Source organism: Falco naumanni, chromosome 13 (genome assembly GCF_017639655.2).
Source record: "Falco naumanni isolate bFalNau1 chromosome 13, bFalNau1.pat, whole genome shotgun sequence".
Lineage (NCBI taxonomy): Eukaryota > Metazoa > Chordata > Aves > Falconiformes > Falconidae > Falco > Falco naumanni.
In genome coordinates this window covers 5,671,366-5,686,859 of record NC_054066.1, presented here as the reverse complement: position 1 = coordinate 5,686,859, position 15,494 = coordinate 5,671,366, and the positions used below count along the sequence as shown (strand labels likewise).

At 41.9% G+C, this 15,494-nt stretch overlaps 1 protein-coding gene across 9 annotated transcripts in view; it reads right to left on the bottom strand.

Annotated features, from left to right (window-relative positions):
* The window catches only part of YEATS2 (YEATS domain containing 2), a 49,983-nt gene that overhangs the window by 4,118 nt on the left and 30,371 nt on the right, over positions 1-15,494 (bottom strand). For 5 of the 9 annotated variants that reach the window (XM_040612624.1, XM_040612623.1, XM_040612625.1 and 2 more), the window contains 11 exons: positions 14,403-14,558; positions 13,128-13,301; positions 12,043-12,241; positions 9,314-9,445; positions 8,968-9,066; positions 7,841-7,952; positions 6,522-6,595; positions 5,350-5,429; positions 4,178-4,379; positions 2,569-2,795; positions 1,328-1,402 (listed from right to left, as the gene is read on the bottom strand). In XM_040612624.1, coding sequence (XP_040468558.1) covers positions 1,328-1,402; positions 2,569-2,795; positions 4,178-4,379; positions 5,350-5,429; positions 6,522-6,595; positions 7,841-7,952; positions 8,968-9,066; positions 9,314-9,445; positions 12,043-12,241; positions 13,128-13,301; positions 14,403-14,558 — 1,530 coding nt within the window. Of the gene's footprint in view, positions 1-1,327; positions 1,403-2,568; positions 2,796-4,177; positions 4,380-5,349; positions 5,430-6,514; positions 6,596-7,840; positions 7,953-8,967; positions 9,067-9,313; positions 9,446-12,042; positions 12,242-13,127; positions 13,302-14,402; positions 14,559-15,494 lie in introns of those variants that run through there. The other 4 variants (XM_040612626.1, XM_040612629.1, XM_040612631.1 and 1 more) reach the window with 4 other exon arrangements.

Here is a 15,494-nt window from a genome sequence, read left to right as displayed (position 1 = left end):
ACTTCAGTCCTGTCCTTGATCAGCAGGGGGGGGCAGCTCAAGATGTCCAAGTGTGTTTTATTAGCACAGTAATAAGAACCAAGTATATTTAAGAGAAAGAGAGACCTATAGATGCACAAAGCTCGGGCTGCAACTGCCCGGCCCGGTTTCTTTCTGGACCTGCAGAGCAGTACGTGCACAGCAGGGTGGATCCAATGTTCCAGAGCCTGGGCTTCAAAGCCTATTTTAGGGCCCTTCCTCTCGCACACCAAAGCTTGTTTGGCACATGGCAGATTCCAGGTATTTTCCTGGGAGCCGGTATACGCTTGTTAGCCACCCCCTGTGGTCACTAGGCTTATGTCAAGTCACTTTCACAAAAACCTCCCAGCCTGGACAGCAAGCAGATGGCAGCCGTGTACCCTACATACTTGGCTTAATCAAGGTTCAGTCAAAAGCTAATTAAGGCTCTTGGCTTTCTGTGCCTGTATCAAGAATAGAGCAGAGGTTTCTGGGATGTTCAGTCAGGAGAGCTGGCATAACTCTACAATTATAATGGAGCAATCTGACAGTTACCATCTGTGTCTACAAATGGATGTATCTGACTCCAACTACAAGTAACAGCAGAGCAGAAGCGTGCATGCGAGTGCATGTGTAACCTGGAATCAATTAGCTTTTGCAAAATTGATCTGATAAGCAGCAGCCTGTATAAACAACCCTAAAAATTGCCTTTGGCTTGAAATACAGCAGAGCAGTGCTAAAAGCAAGCTGTGTTAGCCTTCAGTCCACACCCGAGAACTCCAACTCCATGCTGTTCTAAGTTTTGGTAAGACACACTCTGTTTTTCCAGAAGTGTTTCTGACATAGAAATCGTTTCTCATATAAGTCAGAATTGCTACTGTCTCCAGGAATTCAGCATTCTCCCAGCAGAGACAACACAGGCCAAAAGGAACTGCGCAGTATTTATGAAAAAAAAATAGCTAACCTTGTATAAAATATTCAAGTCTTACAGAAGTCTGGCAGATTCCTCCCCAGTTTTGAAGGGTGGGACAAAGGAAAGGGTTCTTCCAAAGTTACAGAATGAGGCAGTATCTTACTGGCAGCAAGAATCTGCACATCACTACTCTATGTCCAAGCCAATAAATCAGTTAGAAAGCTAGAAACACACACAAAAGTATGTGAGACTGTTTGGCCAGCTACGTATTTTTTCCATACATGCACAAAGACAGACATCGGGCTCTGCATCTTCTGATTTGATAAATGCATATTAATAAGGATATTCCATCTTTTTTTCTACATTACTGAATCAAAACGGTTACAGAAAAGTTCTTATTGTGAAGTAATTTCTTACCTTTAAAATCATATCTTCTATTACTGATGCATAAACATTCTTTTGTACCTCAGCAGGCTGAAAAGAAATCCCTATCTATAAAATACAAGAGAAAAAAATCAGTACATCAAATAACACAACCCACGTTGTACTACAGATTAGATGAGAATGAGATTAACAGGGGAAAAAAAAAATCAATTACAAAGGGTAGTTAAAAAACAAGCAAGTAGACTGCAGAACTTTCTAACAGTATAATCTCAAGAAAAAAGTCTGGAGAAATGCAGCTTGACCATTAGAACAGCCTGAAGAAGTGCCTCTAAAACACAGAATAAACAAAAGCAGGTTTTAATTTTTGTTTCAGCAAGTCCACACAAAAACCAGTCTGCACTGGGTACCTTTTGATTGAGAACAGAAGCTGCATTTTAAAACTGCACATATATTCAATCCATCTATTCATCATCTTCCCCACACCTAACTATGGCAACTGAAACCACTTTAAACAGTACTCCTGGCACAAAAGCTCCACATCAAAAGACTGTTTCATCCCCCACCTCATCACACCTGTGCCCGTGTCACCTACTTAGCAAGAGAACAGCTAAACTGCAGAACCAAAGGTTTGTCCCTTGATGCTGGCATTTGAGGTGGAGATGGCAAACCGTTCTTTCTCCCACAACTGCTGCACGCAAACCCCTCTTGTCGCTCTGTCTCTGCTGGCACAATGGCAAGCACTCCTTCCTCCAGGCCAAGTCAGCCTCCTCCCTTTCCTCCCTGCTGCTGTGGCAGAAGACCCCCCCCTCCCTTTCTTTTACCCTAATTTGAACAGAGGGAAGAAATCCAAGCAGTAGAGAAGTTTGCTGTGGTCTAAGCTTTACTGCAACCCCTCTTCAAGAGCTGCTATTAAACAGCACTGGTCCAAGCAACAAGTTCAAATACTGCACATGATGGGACAGGAAGAATTCAGTGCTGGTGCTCCTCTTCCCTCATTTCCCCTTTCTCCTAGCATTCCAGGATGATTTTCCTGGTACTAAGCCCTGCAACACAGCTACTCCCAAATGACCTCCCAGCTGGCACGCTTCATTCTCTCCTGCTAGCACTAGCCAGCTGAGTGTCATGAGTTAGAAATTCCAGTTTTTCCATGGCATTTATAAAAACTCCATAAAGCATCCAGAGGGCCGTATAGATTAAAGAAAGGCAACTGAATATATGTAAGACAAGAACTGTTGTTAAGCTAGTTGTGATTAGCTTTGCGAATCACTTCTTACCTTCTCTGCAGCATCCCTCACAAACTCTGATGCAGGCAAGGAAGCCAAGTAAAACTTCATCTCCTCTTGCTTCTCCTCCTGTTCTTTCTTAATGTTTATTTTTAATGGCTCGTTGAAGTTGAGAATATCTACTTCCTCTTCATGTTCTGGTTCTCGTTTCAGAAACTGCTGTAATTCCTCTAGTTTTCGGCACAGCTCCTCACCACTGCTGTAAGATGAAGGGCATTCTGAAAAAGAAGCAATCAATTAAACACATGACAGGTTACGGAAAGCTGTTTATAAACAGATGCACACTCAAAATATGGTAAGAAATTAAGGTAATTGCAAGTTATTTTTGTAGTTCCTACCAAACATAAGGATGAACAGAAACACAAGCAGTCATTGAGAGCCTTCTAATTATATCGTCATGACACTCATGGTCCTCTCCCTCATCTGCCCCTACACCAATAAAGGTGGCTGCATTTCAAACAAACCCAGGCTAATGTGAGCCTCCTAAACATTCTCACAGAAGCTTTTTGACAGTTGCAAAGCAGCCTGATGTTCTTCCACTTGCTTGGAGAAACTGAGTTTTTACTATGTGGGTACCACGTAGCACTAAATCATCTTTTACGTTATGACAAGTATTATATTTTTTAAGAAACATCACGAGACAGATTCACAGTGGAATTACAAAACAGCAACCTCTTCTCTGCATGCTCGACACGAGCCAGTAAAACCTTCTGTGGAAAGCGATGCAAGAAACAGATTTTTTTTCTTCTAAGACAAACACAAATCTAGTTATTTAGATAAAAATATTAAAAGGTGGATGTAGGCTTCTTTTCCACCTTCAACAATGGCAATGCAGTGCCAGACTTGGCAAATAATCATCAAATCCATACACTTCTGTGAAATACCTTAAATCCCTGTATGATCAGAACAGAAAAAACATTCAGCTTTAGGAAAGGGATTATCTGAAGGTGAAACAAGGGAGCTTAACTATGAAGAATGAATGAAATTAAAAGATGTACATTTAATACATACTAAAATAGACTGTGAAGATCCCAGAGCTAAGCCTAGTGGAATAATGCAGCAGCTGTAGTAACATAATGTGGAACTTCACTTCCCTTTTGGGGGGTAAATTAACCCCACTGAGCTCCACACTGCCACTGCCAGGTTTCCCTGCCTTGCTTTGGTTTTTTTGTTCCTGAACTCATTCATATTGTTTACATAGTCTTAACAGAGGCTAAGCTTACCCAAGGGCAGAAATGTCATTACTCGCCATGCTTCACTTGTGTGCCCACTTACAAATGATTATATATATCGTGGGGCAAGAATCCTCTCTCATATGCTTTATCTACACTGGGCCTCCAAGGGCCCCAAAGCACAGTAAAACCCAAAAGATGCCCCAGAAAACATTAGGACTGACAGAGACATGGGACAGCCTTACTTGGAGGCTTGCCCTTATTACCTCCAACTTTTCTTATTCCAGAGTGAATTAAATTAAAACCAAAGGAAGTAAGAAACCCCTTCTCCTACAGCAGCAGCACATGTGTGTCTATACAGTCTTGAGCCACTTAGTAAACTGCATTTTTGGCAGAAAGGAGCTTTCCAAAGGTCCCTCCACACCCACCTGGCTCACTGTCTATTTGTGTCAGCACATCTTCAATCGAGTCCTCATCGTTCCGCAAGGTCTCAGGGTCAGGTGGAGTGTAGCCATGGCATCGACACCAGTGTACCACGTGCTTTGTTTTCAGGGGTGTAATATTGTGAAACCTGGGGTGCTTCTCTATGATTTCTTGAAGGATCTTTCTCACTGTCATCGCTCGTTGCCACTGTGACAAACCAAAGGGAAAGCTCATCAAATTGGCTAAAACATTTAAGGTTAGACCATGGCCCAGACCAATAATCCAGGTTGCAAGGAAAACAAAAGGAATATGATTTTCTCAGAAGTCAGAATGACAAGGAAAAATAAATATGGAAGATGGTCCTAATCCTGATACCAGGCAGCTGTAGGGCAGGTCATTTAACCTCTGCTTTGTCATCCAAACAAAACCTCAGAAAAAAGGGACACACATTTACAGGGGCCTAGATACACTTGACTTGAAATGTCTCACCTCCCAAGTGACACCTAAGATGGCATAGTGCAAGAAATCCAGTAGAGTAAAATATGCTTCTTCAAATGCTGGTTAGATGCTTCAATCATTTAAGCTGGCAACAGCAGAGTGTCTAATCAGTTTTAACATCTTCCACACAAAACTCCATAGCAAGATGACAAAATTATGAAGAAATAGGGAGAAACATAACAACCACAACACAAAAAGGCCCAGATACACTGAAATATTTAACTTCGGTGAACTGATAATCTATTTCAGCACTAGCATTCCTTATGTCAGATCCCTCAGTCCTCTTCCTACTGAAAACAGAAAAAAGCCCATGAAAAGACAAAGTACGTTGGGTAAAATTCCCATGACCATAATGTGCCACAGAGAAGCGATGAGGATAAAGTGCTAACAGGATGGTTTGCAAAAATTCTGGTTTTTTAAATGCTTCAAAAACACCTTACTTCAAATCAACTGAAAAATGACCTTCGCAGTCTCTTCTGCTCAAGAAACTCTCTGAACAATAAACTGGATCACTATCTGGACACAAATCAGTGCATCATGCAGTAAGGAATTCTTCCATTTAAAATATGACAGACTGTTTCAGAAAACAAATTGGCTAACAACAAGGGAGGTTCCATAATTCAGAAATCCTTCTTGTGTCCCTAGTGACTGCTTATGAAACACAGGAGGAGAGGATTACCTCGGCTGCCCTCCTCTTCCCAATGTTCCAGCTGTAATACTGTTCCACTGAACTGGCACAAAAAGAGCTTGCATCTTCACCTGGAAAACACAAAGGCAAAACCAGTACTAAATTTATAGTAAGTGAAGTAAGATTAATTCTGTTATTTAGCAGAGAGAAAGAGGGAAATATGTTTCATGCTCACAAGATTGGGAACTGAAACTCTCTCGCTCTTACAAATGCTGTGCTCTCTCTGAGCACAGCAGAGATAAGTGCAGCAGACACTGTTTTTTGGATGCAAAACCAGCACCCTTCTTGGTCACACAGAGACATCTGTGGCTATGGGCTGTTTTAAGTCTTTTTCTCCTCAAAAAACTGTAATGATGTAGAAATGTAGATCTGTCTAACTGGTCGAAGTCTCTTCCTTTGGAAAACCTTTTTCTTTTGCAAATGAATTACAACATAAAAATGAAACGACAGTGAAAAATTTCCTGGCAAAAATCTTTTTGAGGAAATGAATCCTAAGCAATGGATTCATAAATGCTACTGTAGGCCAGAGAGCTGAATGTAATGAAAGCTTTACCGTGCCACCCACTCCTGCTTGGCTCACTGTGACAATCTTGAGAGGGGTCTGCCCTACCCGGTCTCCAGGACCACTTGTGCAAACTGCATTAGTTACCAGAGAAAGCTGTTAAGATTTTCAGCTATGTACATGAGTAAGAGTTATGCAACTATAAAGTACCATAGATTTCCCTGTAAACTACTACCTTTTGTTTAATAAAAAAAAAAAAAAAAAAAGAAAAACAAACATTACAATGCTGAACTATTTTATTGTGTTTGCAAGCATTTCTGAAACCCTGATGTTAAATTAAAAAAAAGAAGGAAAAAAACCCCACCACATCCACTGAGGACAAATGAGGGAAAGAAGACCAATTTGCAGCCATTATGTGAGGAAATAAAATCTACTTCTAACAAAAAAAAAAGATGAAAGTTAATAACTTGTGACAATGTATTTGGCTTTATTGGAAGAACCTAATTCCAAGCATCTTTAGACTAACACCTGGAATAAGCTCTCTAAGGAGAATGGCTTCATTTTGTTCCACCTTTGAATAATTTTTCTGGCTACAGGGTATGCAAGGCATTCTGTTGATACAATGAAAATAGAAAGCAAAGCCTTTTCATTTACTGCTTACTTTTTTCAGCAATTAATGGAACTTTCTTCACTATTGCTGTTAAAAGCTGCTGGATGTTCTCCAAATATTCTATGCTGCAAGGGATAAAAAGAATCACAATGAAGAATACTGCTGGAAGGAAGGAACCAGATGCAAAAGGTTTAAAAATCACCGCATGGTCTAAAGTCTCTAGCCACAAGGCATTATAGCAATAGTAATGGGAGGATAAACTGTTACGCCTCAATCTGGAGAAGGTATTTCAAACAGCCTTTCCTCTTGCCAAAGTGTCCACATCTGAAGCTGCATCTGTCAAGCTGAGGAAACTCATCAGAGGCTTTTTTGGGCAAGCTTGGAAGAAACCCCTGCATCATCTTGCAAGCTGCAACACTACTTGAGGGATAAGACACACCTGTAAGTGCAGGCTGTTGCAGTAGGAACATGTGATACTGCATGGGAAACTTTGAACTTAGGGAGTTTAGGTAAATTTTACTTAACCTGCCATGCTGTATCTAACTGCCAAGTACTGTATTTTCCATTAGTTACTTTAGAACTAAGATAATTTCCGGCATGTAGTGACTTAAGATTTATTCCTGTCTCCTACACATCCCTGCAGACATTACCCTGATGGAGGGTATATGTCGGGATAACAAAACTTCTCAAAATATGGAATCAGGGAAGTCAGCCACTGGAGGAATCAAGAGCAGAAGGAACATCCTACACATTACAAGAAATATGCAGAGAAAATTTTGCCAACTGCGTTCTGCTGAAAAATCACTAACAAGTACTTGCAAGAGCATCAAAAGCAAGGCACTCGATTTCACAGCATCCAGAATACTCCAATGATCTTAATTACTTAATTCCAGTTATGAACCAAGGCAGCCTTCATACTGAGTAATTACAGAAGTATATGAGCTTAACAAGACTAGAGAGGCAAGACAACAGTACTAATTTCAGATGCCCCTTTTGTGACCTGCATTTTGTTGGGTAGTTGGACCTCAGCAAGAACACACAACGGCAATAGGAATTACACAAGCAGTGGATGATACAGAGGTTTTAGCAGCTTGAGATTTTAGCAAACTCCAAAACAACTGCAAACCTTTAAATATTTTTTCCCCCTTTCATAAGCCCTGCATACAAATCCATTTGCAAAGAAAATATTGCAATACTGTCCGAAACAAATGCCACTCAAAAGGATTAGCAGTGATACAGCAGCATATGGGACAGAAGATTTTATAATCTATTTCTAGGTCAAACTTAACACTGCTGCACATCTCCCTAAAATCTCCATTCCCCCTGGCATTTCAAAGATCAGAAAACCTTACAGAGAAATGAACAATTACTTGATAACGTAATTCCCAAGTTCGGAGCTCTCTTCTGTTTTCACTGCTGCTTGGCCTTCTTGGGTACCCACAGAACTGCAGTTCTGTCCCGTTGAATCAGGCTCCATCTTAACTTCAAAGAAACAGAACACATTTAAGACAAAAAGTACCAGTCAGCTTGATAAAATAGTATCTTGTGAGACTCCAGTAAGACTGAGGGTCTTACATAACATCATTTGTTGTTTGCATTCTGATTGTTAAGCATGAACAAATCTGACCTTCAATTCTGCTGAAAGCAAGCCACCAGAACATGTTCCCCCTCCTCCAAATCTTAACGTGCTCACACCTTATCCTTTTTAGAAAATCTGCGTAACCAGTTGCTGAGATGTTTTGCGTATGACTGCCTGATCTAAACTGCACTGCCTGAAAGTGTACGTTGGCCTCTTCGTAAACTAAGAGCTGGACAGAAAACTACTAACAGTTTTAGCAAGAAGTGTCATTTCAAAGTGAGAACTTTTTTGAAGACAGCGCTGGTGTTGACATCAGTGAACTTTCTCATGTCTAGGACAGAACGCTGGTGAGACAGGGGAAGGGAGAGACACGTTCCCAACCAAGAACGGCCAGGCAGTCTGGTCCTTCATCTGGGATGGGAGAGACACATGACAGTTCTGCAAGAACTGGACTTTTGAGTCTCTCAGCTCTGGTCTATGCATTATTCTGGGAAGTACCGCATGTACATCTTTCCCCCACATGTCTGTGCATGTGCATACGTGCTGTCTACACCTAGTGCTGTTGGAAAGCATTCTCTAGTACATTTCACCATAGCCACTGTTCTGAGGACAGAAGTAACTGTGATTAAATACATGCTGCTCTATGCATTTCAGCAATGGCCTGAAACAATGAATGTTTAAGGTACTCATGGTAGCTTTCTAGAACATCCCCCTTTTTCTCTGTCCTTGCCTGTGCTTTGGGACTTGTTGATGGGGAATTCACTGTTAATTGCCTAGTCCCCAAGTGCTATTTTTGCTTTATTTAAACCCTACTAACAATGGAAATAAAGGAACCCACAGTCACAGGATCTACTTTCATCATGAGGCCACTTGTATAAAGCAGCACCAGCTTTATCTTACTGAGAAATTCCTTGTTACCTTTAGTGACGGACGCTGTAGAGGGACTACTGACAATCGTACTTGCTGCTGTGACAGTTGAAACAGCTGAAACTTTGCTGGTAGAAAGTGACTGTATCACTGGAGAGGAAAAAGAAAGAAGGAAAAAAGACAACAAAGAAAAAAAAAATCAAACCTCATACACTTTGCGAAATAACCATGTTCAGAAGCAACAGTGTTTTTTGCAGCACAAGGTTTAGGGATGAATTTCCTTGCTACATTTTCTTCTACCTCTAACTTTGGACCATGTATGCCAACAGTGACCAAGAGCTACCCTGTGTCAAAGGGGATTTTCACACACCATCTGTCATCCTCCTCTGCCCTTTACCTTTGTTCATAGGCATGAGTATTGTCTGAACACCTCCAGAAGCTGTGTTTACACCGAGCTGTTTAAGCTGGCTGGGAACTGTCAGAACAGCCTGCTGTGGACTAGACTGATTTGAGTGGATTTTTAGCAACCCTGCAAGAAGAACGGAAGACAAAATGTTAAATAAAACACACCATTTAGTTTATCTCCAGCTACTTCTCTGCCTGAACCAGGATGGTATGTAAGCTAGCACTGCCACCCTCTTAACAAGTCACAGTTCAGTGACCTGTCAGACAAGTTTTTACTGACAAATGATTGCTAAAATACTGGGGTGCTGCACCACAGCATGAGCAGTATTCCATGCTGCGTGCCGCTCTGATATTCGTACAGCAAGTTTCCTCATTACCTAAGTAATCTTAAGCAGAAGTTGATGTAACACAAACCTTCCAGCTGAAGCAGGCTCAGCACAGAGTAAAACACTTGTCAGAACAAGACCTTGTGCTCAAGGGTTTGGTAAGCCAGTGAACTACAGCTCTGTTGTACTTACACAGCCACTCTCACCGAGGTATCCAAGTGCTGAATGCACCTCTGCCATCCAGCTTAGCAGCACCCGCTGCAGTCAGTGGAGCACAAACCACCATATTTCAACTAAGTGACAAGCCCAAGGCTGCACAGCAAGTGTGATTAAGGACATATCGGGACCGAATGTCCTGTGTCTTTCTGTAACGCGCACTGAACACATCCATAAGGATGGCTACTCAAGCTATGAAGCATATTGAAGTAGGGACTGAATGAAATCACCGACTTCAGTCAAGGCTAATAGAACGAGCAGGACATTCAGGCATTAACAGCATTCTCAATGGCAGCACCCAGGGACTTCGGTGGAAATCAGCACAGCTCCAAGCCGCGCCACAGCAAGTAGTGCTCATCACCTGTCCACCAGCTCTCTCCTCCACATCCCAAGCCACCACAGCCAGCACTCTTAACACTGTGGTTTGGGCCTACGTCCATCCTTTCTACTGGTAAATTGGCTATTTTCAATATAATTGTATTCAATCTATAGCTAACTTTTCTTCGGATTGTGGAAATTTAATAGACTTCTACTTTAGAACATGGACAACAGAAGACTTCTTAGTTTCATGATGGCAATTTTATACTCACGATTTGTTTTGCGATAAAGTTTTCATTCTCTCATATTTTATTATTATTCTTTAAGAAACACAGCTGCCTTCCAAGTACTAGACATGCAAGATCTGGTGAAGATGTCTCTTGGTTTTGAAAGATACTGGTCTGTTAGGCTTTCACCTCCAGGCAAGGCAGCTAACCCACTCTTACCAATTTGTTTGTGTGGGATGCACAGATGTGTCAGGATGGGACAGCAAGGGACCCAAACAGCAAGGAGAGTAAGAAGGGACATTTTCAACTAACACTATTAGCCTGACGGGTAGCAGACATTGTTCGTTGCAAAACAAGGGGAAAATCTGTCTTTTTGAAAAGCCGCCTTTAAAAATACAAATCTTCAGAATCTGATCACTGCTTTGGTTCTGGGTGGTTTTTTGGGTTTTTTTTGTTTGTTTGTTTTACACTGAAATAACATGGTTTATAGCTACTGCTTCTTCTGGGATTCTTGAAGAAATAGATTTTCATGATGAAGTCAGTGCCTCAGGTTACAAAAACCAAAACAAGATCTAGGTAACATTCTTACACCAAGATGGGAGTTTTAATCTGAAAGCTATTGAGAATGGCATATTTTCTACAAAAAAAAACTTGCTGCTTTGTTTGCAAGGACGAAAACACTCAACTGCTTATTGCAGATTTCAGATTTGTGGCAGTCTTAGCAGTCTACGTTGTTTACTTTCAAGCTCTGGGAAAAACAGAGTGATGAAAAAGGAGGAGTTTGGAAGACTGTGCACATGGGAAACAAGAGCAGCTGTTTTCAAAAGACAGTGTCAGATGAGCTCAGTGTCATTTCTTTTCTATTTTCTGTATTTTTACTCTGTTTCCACTTAGTAAGCCATTCTTAAGTTCACTTAGTAAGTGAACAGAACATGCCAGCAGGTAAATGATTCAAAATGAATATTTCTGATTTTAACGTGAAATACTCAAATACTGATACAAAAGATACTGGAAGACAAGAAAACCAAACAAGGAGAACTCTCCTCTACAGAAGGGCAGTCCACCTTTATTATCTCATTTTTATTAACTTGATGCATTCCAGATCCTGTCTACCTCACTGTACTTAATGGATTTCAAATTTAAAGCCTTCAGATCCCCCTAACCAACATCTCTCTCCTTTCCAAGCCAAACACAGCAGATGCAAAGCCTCAGAGCCAAATTCTGCTCATGCAGCTTCTCCAACTTCAGTGGAGTTTCACTTTCAAACTAATCAAGTCTGTAGCATTGCTGGTACCTTAACAGTTTCAGTATTCAGTGATACACTGTGCTCTTGAATAGGCAGATGACAACTCGGCATGAAAACTAAAATTCCTCTCCAATACCAATGGACAACTCGCACTATTATTTGTAACAGATTCAGTCAATGCACTGAGTGATAGGATGCCAAATTATTTAGACATCTCTTCGGCTAAGCCAGAAGTTATACTAATAAGATATGTTTTAGAAAGCAGGATTTTACTTTTACACATTCACAAATGCAGGTGATTATTCTTCCATTTACAGTGCAGACAACTAAAGAACTCACACCTGCATTCTAACTTGCTATAGGAAAGGCATGAAAGGGAGTTTAATACCTGATACTGCAGCTTTTCCAGTCACAGGCGTTGGTGTAGTCATCAGAGAAGCAACACTTACAACAGTGGAAGTGGCAGTCTTATTCACTACTGATGAAGTAGGCTGGCTCTGGCTTATACAGATTTGGTGTTGCTGTCCCGATGTCTTTGCTACAGGAGTTCCAGAAGATGATGAACTGGAACCTGCATTATCTATTTGCTGCATAAAAGAGGCAGAGAAGAATAACAAGGTCCTTTTTGTGTCACAGATAACAATAAGCACAACGAAGTAACAATATCCAGAAGCAGCAAAACCAAATGTTTATCTGTCTGTCATTAAGCAGCAAAATGTTCTCAAGCACATATCCAAAAGCCCAGATACAACGACGGTACATACAGAATGGAGGCGGTTTCAAGCAGAAATGAGACTGCACATTGGAACTGCTACCACAGCTGCTTTGATAGTGCCTGGAGCCAGGCCCCTTAACATCAGCAAGCAGGTAGGTCTCCAGATGAGAAATGTGACCCAGGAACATTTCATATCTCCCTACTGCTCAGAAGTCCGGTCTGGCCACTGCCGGCCTCTGAAATCTGTTGACAGCAGACTGGGCACTAAGCACTGTGGAGAGTCTGTGATCTGAGAGGAGAGACCTACAGCTTAGTTACTGCTGGCTTTCACTGGCCTGCTGGATACAAAGTGTCAGGCACTTCACATTCTTCTTCAAATTTTTGTGCCAGCAGCAGATTAGATGTTTGAGAGCTGCACAACTCAAAAGATCTCATCTGTATGACTGCAAAACCTTTTCCAGATAAAGCCTTCCTTGTCTACCTGAATTTTAACAACCTTAAAAGCAAGAGAGTGCAAGTGTCACAAGTTTCAGTTTCTCTTCTCCCCTTGTTTCTTCGCAGAAAATAAAAAACAGCAAACAACCCAATCAGAAAAGGAATTGTGGGCACTGTGCTGGTACACAAAAATAAGAGCAAACCCACCAGCAATGCTGACTGAGAAGAACACCAATAGGGAAAAAAAGAAGTCCTTTCCTGGAGATTGTATCAGCTAGAGCGCTAACACTGTATTACAGAGTTATGGCAATGTTGTTTCTCACCTGGGCCACCCCGTTTGTGGGAAGGGCCACGGCAGGAGCAGCAGCTGTGGTGATAACACCTCCTGATACTCTCAGCACAGTGGTGCCAGGTTTGGAGAGCTGGGATGTGGCAGGTACTGATTTTATAGACCCATCTGATATTTTCACCAGTGATGTCTGTCCACTGGGCGCAGCCTTTGAGAAAGAATTCAGCATAAGGAAAAAGGTGTATTTGTTTTGGCTTTTCTTTTACTTAACCCTTCCCCAAAATCACAACAATAAAACAAACAAGACAAATGCTTTTTGTATTACTGAAAAATATTTTCAGAAGACTTTTGAAAAAGGCATGGGGTTATTCAGCCTGGAGAAGAGAAGGCTCTGGGGAGACCTTATGGAAGCCTTCCAGTACCCAGAGGGGCTGACAAGAAAGCTGGGGAGGAGCTTTTCACAAGAGCATGTAGTGATAAGACAAGGGGGAATCACTTTGAACTAAAAGAGGGTAGATTTTGATTAAATATAGGGAGGAAATTCTCCCCTGTGAGGGCGGCGAGGCGCTGGCCCAGGCTGCCCAGAGCAGCTGTGGGTGCCCCATCCCTGGCAGTGCCCAAGGCCAGGCTGGACGGGGCTGGGAGCAGCCTGGGCTGGTGGGGGGTGTCCCTGCCCGTGGCAGGGGGGTGGGACTGGATGATCTTTAAGGTCCCTGCCAACCCAAATCATTCCATGATGACGAAATTGTGGCAACAATACCTGGAACAAAATTATGACCTCAGAAATCAACTTCATCAAACTGTTGACTGCAAAAATATGTCCATCGATCTTGAATTTTGGACAATGAATTACAAGTACTCTTGGGGAGTTTGAATTTTACAGGGACTACCTAGAAGTTTTTAGAAAAGGACCTTTAAGGGATACCAAACCCCAACATTTTAAGAGCTTTAGCACGTGACCCATTTCTAAGGTTCAAATATTTAAGAACATTTTTGCATCTAACTGTATTTACTTCTCTGTTTCACTAAGAAATCCCAGAGCACGTTTACAAACTAACAACCCAAGCTTACACGTGACCCGCTCCGAGAACAGAACTAAAGCTGAAAAATGTTAGTAGTCCAATAGCTGCATATGAAAGCGGGCCTTCATGTGCCTTCTTTGCCACAGTACAGCCAGCATCACAATTGTACAAAACCCAAACCAAACAACTACAAAAGGAAAAGCTCTTACAACGTGCAGCTGTGGTTCCTATACCTTATCTGACAAAATGCTAACTGGTAAGAGAGAAACACACCATTTGCAGGTTACCTGTGTAAAGAGAGCTGTTTTCTGTCCAGTTATCACTTTTAATGCTTGTCCTTGTGTGGAAGATGTTCCAACTCCTACGTTGCCCTGAACAACTGAAGCTGGAGTCAGCTGCTTCCCAGAACTCTGAGGAGAAGGCTGGCCAACCAAAAAGGTGCCCTGCTCCAGAAATAAGTTACGAGAGGTCACCACTTTGAAACACAGTTAAGAGTCAACAGAAATCTAGAAGTGTCAATACAGGATAAAAGCCTATAGCTATTATGCAATAACATTTAATCTTCTAAAATGTGGCACTCCTAATTACAGCGGATGCTTCTGCACTAAGAGCGGGACATAGCCTTTTATTCTTGGTGCAGAACACTTTCTGATGCAAGGGAAGGGGTGAAAAAAGCCACACTCAGCTCCCCGTCTTGTCAGAGCCATCCACTACAATTTAACAAACTTTATGCTCTTCAAGTTTACTCTTTGTGACAAATGCTGCTTAGCAAGCAAGATTGGAGAGGCTACTGCTGGGCAAGGCCAAAAAAAAATAATAAAAAAAAAGAGACACCGTCTCACTTCAAAATGTATTTAGTCCCCTCACAAAAGCTATACATTCAGAGCGTGGCATGCAGAAATCACACCACCAACACTATAATAACCTATCACCTTAGACCCTTCCTACTTCACATCGATATTCAGTTGTTACCCCCTTCAGAGGCTTCATTCACCCTCTGTCACACACGGATCCCTTCACACAATCTTCTGGTTCCTCATTTTTCTTTCTTACTCAGCTTTGCTGTTTCACTCCAATAACTCCCCCTTACTCTGCTCGCTCTCATGCTTTCCTCCAACTTTTACATATCCTACTGTGTAAGATAACTCCATCGTATCACCTCTCTTGTTTCAGTGACCCTGGTGGCCCTGCCACCAGGCACTCTTACCACACTGTCTTTTCTCCACCCACTGCTTACCCTGGCCTTACTCACTGCTGCTTTCTCAGCCTGCAAGGAACCATGAGGGTACAACCCTCAAGGGGAGGTGAGGGGCAGAGATGTGCCAACAGCAACAAGTGGTAAAGTAGATGCCTGGCAGAGGGAAGAGATGGAAGGGTTG